This window comes from Odocoileus virginianus, chromosome 17 (genome assembly GCF_023699985.2).
Source record: "Odocoileus virginianus isolate 20LAN1187 ecotype Illinois chromosome 17, Ovbor_1.2, whole genome shotgun sequence".
Lineage (NCBI taxonomy): Eukaryota > Metazoa > Chordata > Mammalia > Artiodactyla > Cervidae > Odocoileus > Odocoileus virginianus.
The window spans coordinates 27,828,364-27,848,899 of record NC_069690.1 but is presented as its reverse complement, the minus strand read 5'-3'; the positions used below and the strand labels follow the sequence as shown (position 1 = coordinate 27,848,899).

The 20,536-nt window shown below is 48.7% G+C and overlaps 1 protein-coding gene and 1 long non-coding RNA gene across 4 annotated transcripts in view; one reads left to right on the top strand and one right to left on the bottom strand.

Annotated features, from left to right (window-relative positions):
• The first annotated feature begins 5,750 nt into the window (after positions 1-5,750).
• Positions 5,751-20,536, top strand: part of GAS7 (growth arrest specific 7) — a 201,060-nt gene continuing 186,274 nt past the window's right edge. For both annotated transcript variants that reach the window (XM_070479098.1, XM_070479097.1), the window contains exon 1: positions 5,751-6,363. In XM_070479098.1, the coding sequence (XP_070335199.1) occupies positions 6,230-6,363 (134 nt within the window). In that variant the 5' untranslated portion in view covers positions 5,751-6,229. The remainder of the gene's footprint in view (positions 6,364-20,536) is intronic.
• On the bottom strand, positions 6,975-19,226 carry LOC110134198 (uncharacterized). 2 transcript variants are annotated; one of them, XR_002312970.2, is made up of 4 exons: positions 18,493-19,226; positions 14,264-14,355; positions 9,299-9,461; positions 6,975-7,904 (listed from the first exon to the last, which is right to left on the bottom strand). It is a non-coding gene; the product is annotated as an uncharacterized lncRNA (long non-coding RNA). The 2 variants fall into 2 exon arrangements; XR_011492053.1 differs by having other exon boundaries at positions 18,993-19,226.

The window sequence follows — 20,536 nt, the reverse complement described above, 5'->3', positions numbered from 1 at the left end:
ATGGATGGGCCACACAGGATGCGCCAGGCAGCTTTGCTAAACATCATGTTTTCCAACAGGTTCCTCTCAGCCATGGACGACTGCTCCAGCACCTCAAAATATCAATATCTGGTCTTTTCTATTTTGCTTTTATACTTACCACCTGATGAGTATATACTGTTACCTCTTTATGATTAAAAGAAAAGTATTTGGTTGTGTTGGGTCTTCATCATGGCATGTGGAGTATTTTGCTGCAGTGCATGAGCTCTCTAGTTGTGGCACATAGGCTTTTATTTGCTCCATAGCATATGGGGTCCTAGTTCCCTGACAAGGGATCAAACCTGAGCCCTCTGCATTGCAAGGTGGATGCTTAATCACTGGACCACTAGGGAAGTCCCCCTCCCTTTGATTTTGATTTGCTCTTCTGATGGTTGATGAGGCTGAACACCTTTTAATGTTATTGGTTATTTGGCTATCTTCTTTTATGAAATGCCTGTTCAAATCTTTTGCCCTTTTTTCTATTGTGTCATCTGTCTTTTTCATCTCGATCAATAGGAATGCTCTCTATATACTCCACACTTCTCTCCCTATTCCAGGCCCAACACACTGTCCGTTTTATAGCATGGGCTTAATAGCTTTTCAGGTTGGTGCTGAATGAACTAGCACATGGGTGGGGAAGAGCACCCTTGTTGAGTGAATGAGGCCTTTATACATTTTTGTGTGTGTTTTGGCTTATGTTAGCAGCTTTCCTGAAATGTAGTTTACATACCAAAATATTTACTTGTTTTAAGTGTACAATTCAATGATTTCTGGAATTGTGCAGAGCCAATTGCCACAACTCAATTTCAGAATATTGTCATTAACCCCCAAAAGAAACTGCCTGCCTCTTTGTTTATCCCCTATTCCGACTTTCAGCTTCAGGAAACTGCATATATATAAACTGTCTCTATAGATTCTGGATATTTCTGGATATTTTATATAAATGCAATCATACAACACTGGCTTCTTTCACTTAGCACAATGGATATCTTCGAGGTGCATCCATGTTGCAGCATGTATCAGTACTCTGTTCCTTTTTGCGGGTGAATGAGTAATCCATTGCATGGGTGTACCACATCATCTCTGTTCATCAGTTGATGATTGCTGTTGTTTAATCGCTAAGTTGTGTTTGACTCTGTGATCCCATGGCCTGTAGCACGCCTGGCTCCTTTGTCCGTGGAATTGCCCAGGCAAGGATACTGGAGTCGGTTGCCATTTCCATCTCCAGGGGATCCTCCTGACCCAGGGATCAAATCCGCCTCTCCTGCAGTGGCAGATGTTTTTTTTTCTTAAACCACTGAGCCACCCAGGAGCCTCAAGATGTACCACATCTGCTCTATCTATTCATCAGCTGATGATGGGCATTTGGATTATTTCCACCTTTTGGCTCTTAGAAATAGCGCTGCTATGGATATTCACTGCAAGTTTTGTGTGGCTGTTTGTCTTCATTTCTTTTACTTAGGAGTACTGTTGGGTCCTATGTCAAATTTATGTTTAATTTTTTAAGAAACTGAAACTCATATTTCTCTGCCATCCATAGGCTGATGATGAAAAGGCATATGAGGCTGTCTCAAGTAGAAAAGAAATACCTGCCAGCACACAGCTATCAAGTGCATAGTGTTGAGAGAAAAGCTACAAAAGATGGAGTGGAGCCTGCTCTTAGGAGTTTATAGGCTAATCCAGATGTTCTAACACATGTGTTTATAGAGTAACTTGGCAGTATGGAAAATCTGAATCTGAACAGAGGTCCCAACAATCTGTGCAAAATGAATTCAGGAAATACTGGATGCTTACTTTTTGCAAGTTAGGCTTTAGGAAAGATAGATAGAAATTTAAAACAAACACATTATCCCTCCCCTGAGTTACTAAGCAACTAATTAGTAACATAAGACCTAGTTATCAAATAAGTTAAATAATTAGAGATTTAAATACAAATTCAAGATAATACTAGATGACGTGGGGTGTGGTGGGAATGGAGGGAGGAAGGTAAGAAGGAAAATAGATAAACTTCTCTGTCCTTTGAGATCTTGTGAGAAAACAGAAACCCAGAGTGTGTTCCTTTAAAGGTTTCCAGTTCTATCACTGCCTTGGAAATCTTAGTTCAAAAAGAAGTGTTGGATAATAAATAATCAGAACCATTGAGCTAGATCAATAATAATGACTGCTAATATTTGAGTAATTAATGTGCCAGGGAGAAATATCAATAACCTCAGATATGCAGATGACACCACCCTTATGGCACAAAGTGAAGAAGAACTAAAGAGCCTCTTGATGAAAGTGAAAGAGGACAGTGAAAGAGTTGGCTTAGAGCTCAACATGCAGAACACTAAGATCATGGCTTCCGGTCCCATCACTTCATGGCAAATAGATGGGGAAACAGTGGAAACAGTGGCAGACTTTATTTTTCTGGGCTCCAAAATCACTGCAGATGGTGACTGTAGCCATGAAATTAAAAGACACTTGCCCCTTGGAAGAAAAGTTATGGCCAACCTAGACAGCATATTAAAAAGCAGAGACATTACTTTGCCAACAAAGGCCCATCTAGTCAAGGCTATGCTTTTTCCAGTGGTCATGTATGGACGTGAGAGTTGGACTACAAAGAAAGCTGAGCGCCGAAGAATTGATGCTTCTGAACTGTAGTGTTGGAGAAGATTCTTGAGAGTCCTTTGGACTGCAAGGAGATCTGACCAGTCCATCCTAAAGGAGATCAGTCCTATGTGTTCATTGGAAGGACTGATGTTGAAGCTGAAACTCCAATGCTTTGGCCACCTGATGCAAAGAGCTGACATTTGAAAAGACCCTGATGCTGGGAAAGATTGAGGGCAGGAGGAGAAGGGGACGACAGAGGATGAGATGGTTGGATGGCACCACCAACTCGATGGACATGGGGGTTTGGGTGGACTCCGGGAGTTGGTGATGGATAGGGAGGCCTGGTGTGCTGAGGTTCATGGGGTCGCAAAGAGTCGGACACAACTGAGCATCTGAACTGAACTGAACTGAATGTGCCAGGTGTTGCTCTCAACAGTTTACATTTTTACTCATTTAATCCTCTTAATAACTCTATGAAAGAAATACTACTATCATCGTCTAATGATAAGGAAAATGAGACTCAGAGAGGTTAAGTACATTGCCCAAGGCACACAGCTAGAAAACAGCAAAACTGGAGTTTGGATACAGGGAGTCCAGAGCCTACGTATTTAATCACCTCAAGTCCTGTAGTACAGTTACAGGACTCAGTCTCCAAATGCAGTTGGGGAAGTAGATCCAGAGGTATCTGGAGATTTATCTGAGATCAGGGATAGGAGTTGCACTCACTGCTAGTCCAGTCTTCTATCAAGAGTGACACTGGGTATCACCAGAGAGCCCTTTATTAAGATGCCATTTGTGGATGAGCCACAGGATGCACAGGATTCCTGACTTTAGTAGAGTGGACCCGAGAAAGCAGTGTTTCCTGTACAATATGCCAGGTCTGACCTCTGCTGTTGACCCGCCACATGAAGGTGGGCAAGTTACACCCTCTGAGCCCAGTTTTTCTACTTGTAAACTGGGGGTAGTAGCCATACTAGCTCATCGGATTACAGGAATGAAATGAAAGAACGGAAGAAATTGACAGTCATTGCCAATTTTGGTGCTGCAGAACTGTTTGGGGCAGGTCATTTGGAACTGAAGAGTATAGGATGCTGTGTAGGCTGAGATTTCTCAAGTCCAAACTGGATAACAGGTTGTTTTTAGGTATCACACAGGATTCTGTGTTGCAGGAAGGCTCTGGACCAGTTGTCCTGACTTGATCTGGGTTATATCATCAGATGTCATATCTTTTTGCCTTTTCATACTGTTCAACTGCTACATTTTTTTTAGTAGTCATGTACAGATGTGAGAGTTGGACCATAAAGAAGGCTGAATGCTGAAGAACTGATGCTTTTGAACTGTTGTGCTGGAGAAGACTCTTGAGGTAGCAAGTCTCTTAGACAGCAAGGAGATCAAACCAGTCAATCCTAAAGGAAATCAACCCTGAATATTCATTAGAGGAACTGATGCTGAAGTTGATACTTTGGCCACCTGATGCGAAGAGCCAACTCAATGGAAAAGACACTGATGCTGGGAAAGATTGAAGGCAGGAGAAGAAGGGGGAGACAGAGGATGATAAAGTTGGATGGTATCATCAACTCAATGGACATGAGCTTGAGCAAACTCCGGGAGATGGTTAAGGGCAGGAAGGCAGCGAGGCGTGCTGCAGTCCATAGGTCGTAAAGAGTCAGACACGGACTGAGCAACTGAACAACAATATATCATCAGATATGAAACCTGAGGTCAGTCTGTACATATACCCCTAATACAACACATTTTAGTCCCTTTTAAGACTCGATTAGGTCAATTTCTTTTAGTGACTGTTTTCTATACCAAATTTTGCAGCTCTGCTTCAAGGGACTGTTAGTGGTAACCATAGTCAAGAGTTTGTTTCCCCACGATTGTAGACATGCAAGGGTTGGTAAATTTGCAATAGATAGAATATTGTAAACCACCTGCATTTGTCAACTTGCCCCTGGCCAGAGGCCAGGCTGAGGCTGCTCTTCCAGGGAGATAGCTTTAATGCAGAATTTGGCTCTACAGTGATTTTCAAAGCTAGGGTGGGCCTGGACCTGAGCATTTAAAAGTTGCTCAGGTGACTCTAATGAGAACCACCGATTCTCACTAGAAAAATGTGTGAGATCTCAAGGTTCTTATAGCCCAGCTGGACAGGTTTTGTAAAGGGTATCTAGGCAAGCATGAGTTTCCCTGGTGGCTCAGACGATCCGCCTGAAATATGGGAGACCTGGGTTCGATCCCTGGGTTGGGTAGATCCCCTGGAGGAGGGCATGGCAACCTACTCCAGTATTCTTGCTTGGAGAATCCCCATGGACAGAGGAGTATTAGAAGTATACATAGAGATTAAGGGGTTCAGCTAGTCACAGTTTAGGAAATAGAATTTAATTTTCCTACAGAGTAGGCTAACAAAGCTTTCTTTTACTTCTATACCGCTCAGTTCAAACAAAGGTCAGCTTCCTTCAGCACTCATTGGTCCCAGCAGAGCAGGAGCCTGTCCAAACGAATTTTGTATGTCCCTGGCACATTGTGTGGATCGTAGTCTCCCACTAATGTCTGTTGACTGAGTAAACGAGTGTAGACTTCTCGGCTGGCCCATCTCGGTTTCAGGAGAGGTGGTACCCTGGGCCAGCCTCGCTTAGGCATGTAAAGCGATGGGGGCTGTTCCCCCTCTTCTCCCTTTATCGGTAATGACCTCCTTCCAATTCTTCTAACTCGGGTTTTGACTCCGTCGCCGCCTCACTCGATCCTACCCGCTGCTACCTGCCTCTCAGGCGTCGGGCTTCAAATCTGCCTCTCACCCCTTGTCCAGGTTCCGGTGAGTCAACTTCAACCCCAAGGTTCAACCCTGACAGTGACGGCCACAAACACATTCCCTCACCGGCACCTCGGAGGAGGCGCACGCCCACCACCGGCCAACAGGCCGCGCAGAGAGGGGCGTTTCTAACACCGCGGCTTTCCGGGTTGGGGGTGTGAGTCGAGAGACCCCTCCCCAGCAACCCGCCTGCTCTGCGAGGGACCGCCCGGCCCTCAGCGGGCGTGGCCGCCCTGGCCCAGCCCCCGCCCAGCCCCGCCCCCGCGCGCTGAGAGGGCCCCCGCCCGGCCGCCAGCCCCTCTCCACGTCCGCGGCCCCTCCCTCGCCGCGGAGCCGGGCTGAGGGGGATGCTCCGGGTCCCACCTCCCCTGGGAGCTGCGCATTTCCGCGCGCCAGGGCGGCCTCGGCTGCGGCCGGCCCTCGCGGCGGCCGCCCGCGTTCCGCGTCCCCGGGAAGTTGTCTCCGGAGCCCGCGGCGACTGGGTCTCCTCCCCCTGAGCCCCGCCCCCCCGCCCCGAGCTGGGAGCCGCGAGCCGCCCGGCCGGGGGCGTCGCCGCTCGCTCTCCGAAGCCAGCGAGTCTCCGTTTCCCTGCGCGGGGTGCACGTCCCTCGCCTGCCCGGGAACCCCCGCTCACCCCCGAGACGGCGCGCGCCCAGAGCGCGGGAGCCCGGAGCGCCCGGCGCCTCGGACCCCGCGGAGCCGCTGCCCAGCCCGCGGGGCTCGGCAGGGATGCAGGCTGCTGTGTGAGCCCCGGCGCCAAGGCCATGTCCGGCGCCCGCTGCCGGACCCTGTACCCCTTTTCCGGGGAGCGGCATGGCCAGGGGCTGCGCTTCGCCGCGGGCGAGCTCATCACGCTGCTGCAGGTCCCGGACGGCGGCTGGTGGGAAGGCGAGAAGGAGGACGGACTCCGCGGCTGGTTCCCGGCGAGCTACGTGCAGTTGCTGGAGGTAAGCGGTGAGGGCGGGGGCTGGGAGGCCGGCGCGCTCGCGTACCTGTTGCCTGCCCCGGGGAGGCCGGAGCCGCCCCTGCTGGAGGGGAGTCCTGGGGCCCGCCTCTGTGTGCTGGACCCAGAGCCGCGCTCTCCTGAGGGCGGGGGAGGCGGCGGGCGCCCTCGGGGCGTGGGCAGTGCGGGGTTCACCCCCCGAGCGTTCCCCGTGCCGGGCCTCCCGAGCACATCGTGGCCGCCCTGAGGAAGCGAGAACTTGTTGCCAGTGTAAGCTCGGGAGCGGGCGGGCGCGTTCCGGCGGTGGCCGGGGCCGCCGGAGGGCTGCGGAGTCCGGCGGTCTAGGGAAGACGTGCGGACGATCGGGGTGTGAAAAGTGGCCCCAGCACCCCGAGCCTGCCGAGCCGTGGACAGTCGTGCTGCGGCGGGTCAGCTCCCCGGCCGCCTCCGGGCCGTCCACTTACTGGTCAGCTGAGCCTTGCTGGCTACCAGCCCGAGCCCCGTCAGCAGGCTTGATCCCGGGGTGCCGCAGCCCCCAGCCAGCGCCCCCTCCCCTGGCCCAGTTCCCCCAGGTCAAGGTTCAGAACCTGGAAAGTGGCTTGTCCCGGGGTTCTGGCCCGGCCCCAGGTTTCACAGGACCTGCTGAGCCAAGTCGACTGGCTGTTTATTGTCTGGGTGACAGTTGGGAGGCCTCGCTGTCTTCTAATCGCTGAGCTCATGGTCACAGCCTGAGTGGGATCCGAAGTTTCTAAAGTCCTTTGCTGGGGGGGTGGAAGGTGGTTTTACAGGACGTCCCCTTCGGCCTGACCCCAGGATTGCTGCAAAGACTTTAACTGTGAGTCGTCGGAAATATTCTGGCAAAAGACTGTCCAAATCATAGAGATTGTATTGATTAATAATTTAAACCCCCCTCCCCCGACCTACTTCACAAAGAACAAAGTAGCAAATTTTGACTGAAAATGCTCTGTGCAACTCAAAAAAGACAGCAAGCCAGATAGGTGTGTAGTTATGGGTGAGTTTGCCTGAGAAAAACCCTCTGGAAACATCAGAAATCAAGCCTGGCCTCCTAGAGATACAGTGATGTTTCTTTCCGATCCAGAGAACAGAATCCCCCCTATGTGGATTTAGTAGCCTTTGAGCAAAGTCGAGGCTGGAAGGAGCGTTCATGGGCTGTCCACAGAGGCTATTTGGAAACCTTCTTGGTTGTGTAATTTGAGAGCCCGGCAGCATAGGGGAGGCGCAGGTGTTTCTCAGCTTTCCTAACTCCCTTCCTGAGATTCAGGTGTGAAAGAAAGCAAGTGAATGTCTCCTTATGAAGATCGGGAGCCGCCTCGTTTCTATTCCAGAAGCTCTGGGAGAGCCTTCTGTGGTAGAGTCCTCTGGTGGCCACACTTTTCCAGGAAACACTGATGTGGAAATCTGGCTGTTGGATGTCCGGTGAGGAGCGTCCTGGCTGGACTGAGCCAGCTGTGTGTTGGGTGGGGAGTGAGGTTGGAGGGTTTGTCCACTGTGTTAGCAAGAGTGAAGTGGCTCTGCTTTTCCTTCCTGGGAGGAAAGGGAGGGTGAATCAGACCCAGGGGACAAACAGAACGATAGGATGGGACAGTTGTGGGTGTGTCAGTCACAGTTTGTGGTATATACATTGAGACTCTCCTATCTCCTAAAGGGCTTTCAGACCAGTACCCATCTGAGGGAGCAGTAACCCCGAGAGGGGCTCCCATTTGTTAAGCACCTGCTAGGTGCCAGGCATGGTCCATGCGTTGTCACCAATTCCCCTGACAGCCCTGGGACGGGGAAGGAGCTATCCCCATTTTTGTAGGCAGGCAAACTGAATGAAATAGGTGAAGGCAGTCAGCCAAGGAGTAGTTGGTTAGCAGCTCAGCTGGCTGCATATTACCCTTTGGGCCTCTGTCTCTTTTAAACTCAATATCCTGGGTCACACTGTACCAGAAGCCAAGTGAAGGGTCTAGATCCTTGTGGGGAAGGGTCTGTGTAGCTCCTGAGGTCAGCCTGCTAGAGACAGCATCCCTAAGGGGAGGCAGAGATGCTGGGGCTACAATGAGGGCAGCTGCTCCTACCCACTTGAGCATCTCTCCTGCAAACCCTGATGTTTGATTTCACTCAGAGCCAGCTGTGTTTGCCACAGGTGGAGGCAGGAGTGGGCCTGAGTCCTAGGACTCTTTTCAGGAAAAGCAGATGCAGCTTTGACAGGGAGGGTCTTTGTATCTGGGAACCTCATACATGAGCAGGCTGGACCTCGAGGCTAAGGTTAGTAGGGATGGAGGATATGCAGGTAGGTTCCCCTGGGATGCAGTGAGTCCCCAAAGATAGGCTGGGGTAGGGAATGCAGAACTCGCAAGGGGGTAGCAGGTGGTGGACTGGCCAGCATAGGGAATCATGGATCTGGAGGACTGCCAGCCAGGTGTTGGTGCTGAAACCAGGTGGCCAGAGAAGAAGCCCGTAGGTACTAGAGGTGGTAAACCTCTGCTAGAGGGGTGCCTAGCACTGAGCTTGCAGAGGGGCATGGAGTTCAGAAGGCCAGGGGAGCTGTTGGGAATATAAGTACAGACAGAAGGGGCTACACTAGGCTCCTTAGGCAGCAGTCAGATGGGGGGATGCACAGCATAGCCCCCACCCCAGTGCATCATTTGTTTCTGATAGAGTGATGTCAGGAAACCCCATCTTGGCAAAAATGTGTCAAAGATTGAGAGCCGTCTGTGCAAGATAGACACGCCTCAAGGATTTCCTCCTTGTTCATGTGGAAAAAAAAGGGGAAGCATACCCTGTTGAGAGGAGTTGAGAGCTGACAGGGAAGTCAAAAGACCCACCCTGGTGGCCAGCAAGCCCCTTAGCAGAGGCCAGTTTGACAGAGGTCCTGGTTCCTGGGGAAATCCTTTTGGTCAAGACCCCAAGGAAATGAGGGGATGGGCTGCACATACTTGGCTTCCAAAGGGTGGCTTCCAGGAAAACCTCCACCAAGCAGAGATGGGGGGCCGTGGTAGGCAGGGACTGGTCACAAGGATCCTGCTCTTCAGTGGATGGGGCAGCCTTCCAGACGGTGACAAGCAGAGGGAGCCAATTTTCCCAGAAAAGGGAGGAGGCCTAAAAGATAAGACCCATAGCTGCTTAGGAATTATCAAGGCCCTTAGATAAAAGCAAGCAGAAACATCTTTCTTGAGGGTCTGATCCACCACAAAGAGGTCGAGGAACTTACAGAGACATGGTTGAAGAGGAGCTGAGGTGATGCTCTTACCTCAAATGGAGAGATTAAAGATCTGGAAGGTACTGTAAGGCATCTGCAGAAACCTCTAGAGGTTTGGGGGATTAATTCTAGGGATTGGGGGGGATGGTAATAAGATTGGAATGCACACACAGTAGAGCTTTATTTGAGCGAGGTGCTGTTTTCAGCATCCACAATCTGGCTGCAAGGGCTGGACTTCATAGATAGTAACGGAATATGAGACTTTGCCGGCCAAACTAGTTGGCTGCAGAGGGTCACCCTTGCACCTCCTTCTCTCCAAGTCCTGTTCTCCCATTTTGGGTTCAGGTGATTGTATTGCAGAAGTTTACAGAATGTCGCTGGGGGAGAGAGATGCTGGGCTGGGGAAGCAGGCTGTGCTGTGGATCATGAGGGATATTTTATCCATTGCTGTGAAATAAGCCCCCTCAAAACTGAGTGTCACAAAACAACTATTTGTTACTATGGCACATGTTTCTGTGGATTGACGGGCTCAGCTGGGTGGTTCTTCTGCTGGTCTCTCTTGGCGTCTCTCATGCATTTGCAGTCAGATGGTGGCCAGAGCTGGGGTCCTGGAGGCTCCGCTGGGCTGGAACCTCCAGAAGGGCATATTCACTCACGCATCTGGTGCCTTTCGTGTGGCTTCTCATGTGGTGTCTCATCCTCTGGTGCCTTTCTGCATGGCCTTTCTCTGCAGCAGAGCAGCTGGAGTTTTAATATATGACTTCCAAGAAAGCAAAAGTGCAAATTGCCAGGCCTTCTTAAGACTCAGGTTCAGACCTGGTGCATCGTTTCTGCCAGGTTCCATGGGCAAAGTGAGTCTCAGGGCCAGTCCCTGATTCAGTGTGGGAGGGAGGCTCATACAGGTGTGGGTACAAGTGTGACACTGAAGCAAGGTTCATTGAGGGCCATTTTGCAGACTGGCTACCTCACAAGACTAGGGAGATGATCCATTAGAGGGGAAGGTGTACCAGGCCATATGGATGAGAGAGCTTCGGGAGGTAAAATGAACAGATTTGGTCATTCTGCTAGGAAATTCTCCATCTTCATCCTTTTATGTTTTGTGTTTTTTTGTTTTTAAAGATGCCAGGGATTTCTTTGTAATGGTGATTAATGATGCAGCAGAATTTGAAACCAGATTTTTCAGTGCCTGGAGCCTGGGTCTGTCCCCTGAGCCACAGACAAACTAACTTTTTCAAGTTGGGGCTATTTGGTGCTTGTTGTTAATGGACATCATGCATCCGAACTGCCTGACATCTAGTAGATGCTCCATATGTTACACAGATTGGATTTAATACAGGGCCTTTCTTTTTGTAACATGGAGATTACCTAAAATGGGTGTGACCTTGTTCCTCGTGCCTGTATTTTTCAAGGCAGTCATAAGCTCTGTCCACAAAAGAAATAATTAGGACTGGTGGTTTGCGGAGCATGTAATTGTGACTGAAAAGATTAAGGTGCTTTCTGCCATCTTTACAAAGTCATCCTGCCCTTTGATTTGGGGGCTGTGGCCAGCATTTGTGGCTCCCGCTGTGTGAAACTCTACCTACGGCCCACCCTCCTTCTGCCTCTGCTCCTGAGCAGCGTCCCCCCCTTCACTGTTCTGTGCAGGTCTGGTCAAGTGGCCACCCCCTCAGGACTTCAAAGCAGTGGGCAGGGCTTATGGAGTCTCTGGATTCGGGGCATCTTCACAAAAGTTCCCTTAGCAACAAGTCGGCAGGAATCCCTGACATCTGTTAACCAACACGTGAATCCCGGCAGTCCATTACCAGTTAGAAACATGAATGAGATGCTGACCTGCTTGTACTCTTCCCAGCCTGAAAAAGCCCAGCTTTTATCTCACAGCCTGGTTGACCTTGTCTACGAGCACAGATGCTGGGCCCTACCTGGCTGGTGAAAGAAAAGGTTTGGTAAACCAGGAAAGCTTGGATGTAAGTTAGGTGTTAGGATTTTTATCCAGAGGTTGGGGTTCTCCCAGCTTGCCCTCTTATTACTCCCAGCAGCCACATGACAAGCTTTCTAACAGAATGTCAGCACGGGTCCCCAGCACTTAATTGCAGAATAAGTAGATTCTGCTCTGCCTGCAATGGCAAGGCTGCTGGATAGTGTTCCTTGCCCCCACCTGTTTGTGGCTGAACTGTATATGGGATCTTAGTTCCTCAGCCAGGGATTGAACCCATGGCCCCTGCATTGAAATCATGGAGTCTTAACCACTGGACCACCAGGGAAGTGCCTGGGTGGTGCTTATTCCCTGGAGAGAAGTAGAAATGGTAGCCAGCTGATCGGTTTGGCTTGTCCCTTGGAGCATCAAAGCATGGGTGACACTGTGGAGGTTCAGCTACTACACGTTTGTGGTACCAGGTTTGCATGGATTCCTCAGAGGACTCACCCACCTCCTGCCTTCACATTTAGTGTTTCTTCTGTCTCCCATCTGATAAAGATCGATTTTATTAGCTTAACTTCCTGGTTCACGGCATTCCCCTCATTTCTTGAGTTGGTAGCCAGACTCAGTCCCCACGGACTCACAGTGTCCGTACTACACTTTTAATCTCTCTCCTCCTTTAAGTGCCTTATCCCCCCGCCCTCTGAACCCATGTGCATGTCACCATCATCTCTCCAGTGTCACCTGACTCTACCCCCTCTTACCCTTTCTCTCCTGTTCGGTTGAGCGCAAGCCTAGTCTGATCTCCCTTAGAAACGTTCCTCAGAGCCTTCTCCTTCTTCACTTGTGTTGGCAGACTTTTTCTGAGAAGGGCCAGGAAACATTTTCGGCTTTGTGGGCCAAGCGGCACCCTCAAGTTAAAGCTGCAGCGCTGTGATGTGCAGTGCGCCGGAGACAGCGAGAAGCTGTGAGAGCACCCATATGGTCCCTGTCACCGCCACTCAGCCCTGTCTGTGGAGCACAAATCAGCTCGAGAGGAGCCCTGAACCAGCGGGTGTGGCTGTGTGCCGATAAAACTTTATTTATGGACGCTGGGATTTCAGTTTGTGCCATGCAGTATTTTTCTTCTTTTGCTTCGTTTTCAACTATTTAAAGATGGATAGGCCAGGGACTTCCCTGGTGGTCTAATGGTTCCCCGAGACCACGTAAGTGGTTCCCCTGGTTGAGGAACTAACATCCCACATGCCAAGGAGCAACTAAGCCCTCATGCCACAGCTACTGATCCCTCAAGCCACAGCTAGAGTCTGTGCACTGCAATGAAGATTCCCTGTGCTGTAACTAAGACCTACACAGCCAGGAAAAAAAAGATGGATAGGCCCTTCCTTAGCTCATGGATTGTGTGTGGTTTGCCAATCCCTGTTCAGAAGTTGATCATTCATTCAACAATCCCTAATTGAGTGCCTAACAATAGGCTGTGAATGCTACTGTAGGTGAAGCAATGAAAGGCATAGAAAAGAAACTTACCTTTTAGTTGGGGAGATGGTAAACTAGCTATATATATATATGTGTGTATATATATATGATTTTAAAGTAGCATGGGGCTAATAAAGCAGGGTACTGTGATGTTAGGAGTGCAGGATATAGGAAGAAGGGTTCCAGAAACTGTCAGAGAAAGCTTCTGCAAGGAGGGGATATCTGAGCAGAGAGCTGAGTGTGAGCCAGCCACATGAGGATCTGGAGCGTTGAGTGTTTGTTCTACAAATTCAGATAACCTTAAAGAGGGGAGTATGTTTGATAGATATGAGAGAACCAGAATATTCCAGAATGGTTAGAGAGCAAGAACAAGCTTGGGATGTGGCAGAAAGGGAGGCAGGTAAGTTGAATAGTTACTTTCCTTTCCCCTACAGTATATGTAACTTGATTTTTCTCTATGAATTTATATTTTAAGTTCCTATTCTGCACAGTGAAAGAAAGGTACTGTCAAGTATTTGAGGTTACTTGCCTTTCCCTAGGTTTGCGTTTATGTTCTGGGGAACTTAACTGCAAACAGCGTCATTCCAAGGGCCCAGCTGTGCCTCCATGTCCCTTGGGCCTCTGCTGACCCATGCTTTCCTGTGTGGTTCCCTGTTTGTCCATCCATACTCTTTTTGCCAGAGACAATCTCCTGTCTGAAGGGTCCCTCTATCTGGAGGCCCCCCCCCCCCGCCTTTCTCATCAGTTTTTGGGTGGACCAAATTGGAATAACATTCTGTGACACTCTTTGAAGCTTCTTCTGCCTCCAATGATGTGCTGGTAAATGTTTATCGATCAACTTTGGGAGATGGAGGGTTGGTAGCATCTGCCAACTTCTGGGATGTAAACATTCCCGCCATGGCCGATTTCAAGCTACAGATGGTTTCTTTTCATTGAATATATTGGACCTGTCATCTTGTGTAAAATTAAGGTATACAGCCTGTTCATCTGATACATGTAGATATTGTAACATGATAGCAACATTTAGCACCTCTATCACATTCCCTAATTATCCTTTCTTTTTCAATGGTTGGTAGCTTTCAGTTTGATTGACAGGTTAGCATGCTCTGATTTGTTTTGGAAAGCTCACCTGGGCTGTAGTGTGGAGGATGGATTTTAAAGGGCAGGAACAGGAGCAAGCAGATGAGTTCAAAAGCTGGAAGCAGGTTGGTGGGAGTGGAGGTTCTGAGAGAGAAGGGGATGGATTTGGAATATGTCTTGCAGGTTGAGTCAGAATTTGCCAGTGGATTGACTGGGGAGGGTGAGGGGCCTTACCTCTGCAGGCCAATTGTGATGTACTCTATGGCAGTTTCCTCATCCGTGAATCGTCTGCTCTGTCACCAGGGACCTCTTCCTTCAAAAATGAGCTAAAAGGCAAATAAAAATTGGAGGAAAGTTAATGTCCTTAATGCAGGAAGTACTTCTCTAATTTTTTTTTCCAAAAGCAGAAACAGGAACACATCAGTGTGCAAATGGGCAGGGAACTTGGATAGACACTTCATAATAAAAGATGTGCACAGTCATCAGCATATTCAGTCTCATAAGTAATCAAAGAATTGTAATTTTTTTTGGAAAAGGTAGCTTTAACGAAAAGCATCAACATAAAAACATAATGAGTCTTGGCAAGAGTGTAGGAAGATTGTCATATGCTTCTGAGTGTAATTTGGCAATATACCTTAAAACCGTAACAATGTATATGCCCTCTGCCCCAGAAATTCCACATATAGAAATTTGGACTCAGGAAGAATCAAGCCATAAGCCTCAGAATACCCGTTGCAGCCTGTTTCTGTTATAGCTCAATTGGCCACACCCGACCTGCCCACCTGGAGGAACTGGTTAAAACAAGGTTCACCTGTGCTTCACACAGGCCACCCATGCAAAAGGGGTTCAGCTGAATTTGAAAAATAAAACATTTTTGTCAGTGATGTAAGTGATTTTAATGGAGTTAGCGTGGTTCAGATTTCACCTGATGACAAGGCAAAATGAGCTGGTGTTTCCAAGAATGAATTGCTTTTTAAAAACAGAGACTCTATTCTCTGACATATCCTTTTGTGCAAAGACCCAGCTGAAGGAGTACTTGCCTGGCCCAAGTTTCTTTTAGATATCCTTAGTAACAGCAAATCTTTGTCTTTCGAGGGGTGCATTTGATTTTTTTGGCAACAGCCAGATTTTATTTGGAGCCAAGTCTGGTGTGTCTGTATGTGTGACTGTCTGTCTGTCACCTTGTTGAAAAAAGGATGTAAAGCAGCTTACCAAAAAGCATACGGTACAGTAAGATAGAAGCATAAATACATGGGGAAATCTGGGGAAAGGAGAAAATAAGATGATGGAGTGAAGTCTGAAGAGTGTAGAAGGTGATTAAGTAATGCTCTTCAGGGTCCTTAAGTCATGATGTGTTTGAGCTGTCTCAACAGGGAGAAACAGATGTTCTGAAGATGGCAGCATTGGGGGCTTAGGTGCTGTGTCCATCAGGATGGGTTAGGAAATGCTGCCATTAACAAACAGTCCCCAAATCTCAGTGCTTATAAACAATATAGGTTTGCCTCTTCTCACACTGCCAGTCTATAGCAAGTCAGTTGGTGGCAGTGAGACCCTCCAGGAAGGACCCACGATGAGGGAGCAACCACAGTCTGGAATCTTGCTGGGTGACCAACAGCACCTGGTTCTTAAAGCTGCTTCCCAGAAGTGACACATGGCATTGGTGCTCAGATGTCATTGAAAAAAGCCCAGCCACACCTAACGTCAAGTGGGGGGTGGTGGTGGTGGTGTAGTCCTGCCACATGCGCAGGAGAGGAGTGAGCTGAATGTATATGGATGGCTCTGGTGACCACCGGGTGTGTCCTCACTCAGGGGGATACCTGTTTCTGTTCCAGTTCAGTCTCCATATTTTATGGCCATACCTAGAGTGGTGCTTCTCAGGTTGATTTTGATACCTCTAGAGCAAAGTTTCTGGATGTTGTTGGATGCAGATTCTGACTCAGTAGGTCTGGGGTTAGGCTGGGGACTCTGCATGCCTGACAAGCTCCCTTGGAGTTCAGCCCCAGCAGATGCCCATAGCTCCTGAGACCAGGATGAGCTCTTACTGTTCTTTCAAATCAGCTCCCCCTCCACCAAGCTCTCCTGGCATCTGCCATGCTCCTGGGCACACCAGTGATACTTGGCCTGATCCCAGACTTCCTGTGATTTTTTTTTTCTTTGCGGTAAATACATCTGTCAACGTTTGGTTCAACAAAAACAAATGTTTATATTTGAGCACCTACTGTGTATGCCAAGTTCTCCGCAAGGCTCGGCGGATACTGTCGAGGCCTGGAGCCAAGGTCTTCTCTGGGAGCCCTCAGGGATGTGCCAGCCCCCTTAGGTGACTTAGGGGCAGGTGATTTCTCTAAAAAACTTCAGTTTCACACTTGTTCTACTGGAACGAAAGCCTTTCCAGAAGTTTTGCATCCATTGTTCTTTCTCAAGTGCCTTCATTTCTCCACCCTTCTTATTTGCTTGTCAGATGCACAGAGAACTCCCAGATTTGTCAACAAAAAACTAAGTTGTAAAAACTCTTCAGAGATGATATTTTAAGAATTCTACAGAAATGAATCCTTTTCCTAATTTAATCATGACAGAGTCTCCTTATTTTAGCGATGGCTCATGGAAGAGTGTCATTTGTTTTTGATTCATAATATAAAGTAGAAATAGGAATAGGAAGTTGGAGGCCACTCTTCTCATTTAGCAAGTGTTTTACTGATAAATAGCTACAAGCTTTTGTTGTGTTTGAAGTGAAAAATGAAACTGTTGAGTTCTGGATAATCAAGGACATACTTCACAGGAAATCTGCTAATCTGATGATGGTGTTGTTCAATCCCTAAGTTGTGTCTGATTCTTTGTACCTCATGGACTGCAGCATGCCAGGCTTCTCTGTCCCTCACTATCTCCCGGAGTTTGCCCAAGTTCATTTCCATTGAGTCGGTGATGCTATCCAACCATCTCATCCTCGGCTGCCCTCTTCTTCTTTTGCCTTCAGCCTTCCCCAGCATCTCTACCAGCTAATATGGCACTCAGTCTAATATTTTCATATTTATAAGAAGGTTTTGGATGCTTGGGGCCTCCTGCTTGCTGTGGGCACATGGAATCCACCTGTGCAACATACCATGTAGAACATTAAGCCAGCACTTAAAATATCAATGTGCATGAAAATCACAGGGGGCTTTTGTTCACATGCAGATCTGGCTTCAGTAGGCCTGGGGTGGGGCCTGAGAATCTGCATTGTCTAACAAGCTTCCAGGTGCTGCTGGCCTCTGAGCTTCAATTTGAGTAGGAAAGCATTTGAGTACCCTAAGGGGTTTTTAAGTTTGCAAGCCATGATTAAATTCTGGAATTAGATTGGATTTAGTTTACTTTCTTTTTTCTTCATGGGTTATGTAAGACTACACAGGGTCATGAAAAGAACACAGGTTTTGGAATTAGACCTCAATTTGAGTCTGTTTAATCTGAGAGGTTTGGAGATGGTAAAAAGGTAGGATGGTGGTAGCTGGTGTTCCTATTTGCCCAGAGTGGTCTCTTGATCACTATCATGGGTTGGAGGTGGGGTTTGGGAATGTTTCACCCTGGCTAGATAAGGAAGAGAGGTGGCTGGGGGCTGAATGGCAGGCCCAGGGTCTTACCTACAGTATGCATGAACTTGACAGCAGAGAGCCCAGGGTGGTCTTGCCAGATACCAATGTGTTAGAAAAAACATGCCCCTACATCTCAAGGCACTTGATCCCGTTCCGAGGCATTGTGTGGTTTGGTTTGTGGGCTAGATGAGTCCTGTGGCTACCACCAGTGTGGACACTTTGCTCAGGGGCAGGGACAGAACCTCCTCCAACTGGCTGAAGAGTACAGGGTAAAGGTCTGGCAGCTCTGGGTTCAAATCCTGCCTCTCAGACCCTGGGCCAGTTGCAGAATCTGCGTTAAGTTTCACCCTGCCTAAGTTTTCTGCGTTAAGTTTTCCTAGGGCTCCTGTGAGGGTAGCCAGGCATCTTGTACACACTGTTAGTGGAGTCTACACCCCACATGTTCTGGGGATCATGCCAAGACCAATACTGAGAGCTACCGCTTCACTGGACTTCCATTGATGGGGGTGCTGCTCGGGTGAGAGGAAACTCCCCTTTCCCTGGGCTCCTCTGAGATCAAGTACAGGGCTCCCTGGTTGCAGCCCTGTGGTCAGGGCCTTCTGACCCACAGGCACAAGTCACCAGGGCCTCTTACTGAATGCAGATTTGGATTCTGAGGGTCTGGGGTGGGACCTGAGAATCTGCATTTTTAAAAAGGTCTAACAAGGAGATGCTGCTTGTCTGGGACCCACACTCTTAGAAGCACTGCCGGAGAACACTTCTCCGGATTTTTCAGGACCCAGATCCTACTATTTAAAGCAAGTGAGGCTGCAGGCGCTGGCCAGTTCTGGTTTATTGGGAACTGCTGCATGATGGTTGTTGCTGCTCAGGCTGGGTTAATTAGTCTTAATTGCTTCTTACCTGGGTCTGATGGGCCTCTGGCTGCCCAGACGTTCCCCGAAGAGGCTCTTATAATGAGAAAAATGTCAGGAGAGGTGACGTGTAGGAGTTCGCTAAAGGATTTAGGCATTCCTTTTCATCTTTGCTGGTCCTGGGCCCACAGAAAGATTTGTTTCAAGGGCCTGGATGAGAAATTCTCTTCTGAAGGTGTTGCTGTGGGGCTTAGAACAGCTGGTGTTCTCAGGCTCAGAAATGGAGATGGAGTTAGTGCCGCAAAGCTGGCGTCTCCCGCAGCCCCTGGATGCGGCCCTCAGGTCTACGTGGCTCTGCACTTGGCCTGCCTCATCTTGCTTGGATGACTGCCCTGGCCCCTAACCGCAGTGGCTCTGCCTTTGGTCCCTTGGTGATGTCCAGTCTCTGTTGAAATGCAGTGGTGATTTTTCTAGCCAGTTTGGCTAAGGAACGCTCCTGCTTAAGACTTTCCTTGGGTTTTTTTGTCTTCATGATATAATATGACTTACCTTTGCTTATGCGTCCCCTCACTACTTGGCTTCTGCCTCCCTCCCTAGTCACGTTTTTAGCCACTTGTCCATATAGGTAAAGCTGGGAAATACGATTGTCACCTTGTATATAATGCACAGCAAGCCATACCAGGCCCTCCTGAAACAGGAGGGAAGAGGGCAGGCACAGTCTTTAAAAGAGTGATATAGCCTTTGAGGATGTGAGGTAAACGAGTCAGAACCTACTAGACCCAAGATGGCGGAGGATTCCACTTCCGGTACAAGATGGTGGATGATTTGACTTCCGGGTCAGAGACCTCAAGCCTTATTATATGCTTATTGTAATATATTAGCATCTTAATAACATGCCGTCAGACGCCATGACAGTTCTGAGGCTGACCATAAAAGGCCAAGGTGGGCAGTGCCCCAGTGCCTGGAAATCCCTGCCACTTCTCTAAGATAGTTAGAATATTCTTCCCATTCATTAGCATACTAAATTACCCAGCCCATAAAAACTAACAACCCCCGTACTCTGGGGCCTGTTTCACTTTCCAAGACAACCCTGTTTTCCTGCAGCAGTTCTGGAATCTTAGAATGGGAGCGTCCTCAGTTTGTAGACAGTCTGGTGTGTGGGTGTTCAGGGCTGATCTGACCTGAGTTTGGGTACTGGCTGTGCAAACTTTGGGCCAGTCGCTTTCCAGTCCTTGGACCTTAGTTTCTATATGTCTTTAAGACCCAGGTCAGTCTTCCCTGGTGGCTCAGTGGTAAAGAATCCGTCTGCCAATGCTCGAGAGGTAGGTTCAGTCCCTGGGTTGGGAAGACCCTCTGGAGAAGGAAATGGCAACCTACTCCAGTGTTCTTGCTTGGGAAATCCCATGGACAGAGGAGCCTGGCAAGCTACAGTTCAGATCGCGAAGGAGTCAGACACGGCTAGCGAATGAACAACAGCAAGACCCGTATCAGAGGATCGTTGTGAAAGTTAGAATTGTCTCCTTTGATGTCAGTGCTGTGCAGAGAGCCTGGTGTCAGGGAGGCGGATGTGCTTGTGGCCGTCTATCACTCACGGGTCTGGCCATTATTTTCTTAGTAAAAGAAACCTGCTTCCCTGAGCATCAGTTCAAACCACTTGGTCACCATTTCTGGTGGAGACCTTGTGTCTCTGGCTCTTGTCACCTTAACTCAGTTTCCATCTTGGTTCTTCCAAATAAGTCTCTCTCCGTCAGATTTCAGGTCAATTGAAGATGTGTTTACAGGAGGATCACTGACCTTCTGTGGATGGACCCTTTGTCATGGTGCATTTCCACCACAAACTTAAGCCAGAAATTCCTTTCTTGAAATGTCACAGTTGTCTGACTATCCTCCCATCCGGATTCTCTCTGAATGTGATAAACCTGCCTGGGAGTGACCAAGATTATAATCTTAGCTGGAGGTCAACAGTAGAGGGGAATTTTATCTTAGAGCCTGTAGCAGATAAACCCGCTTATAAGGGCAGGTTTTTTTTTTTTGCAGAAGATTGCCTCCTGAGGCCTGTGGGTAGGGTTCTGCTCAGAGTGAGGGGGTCACAG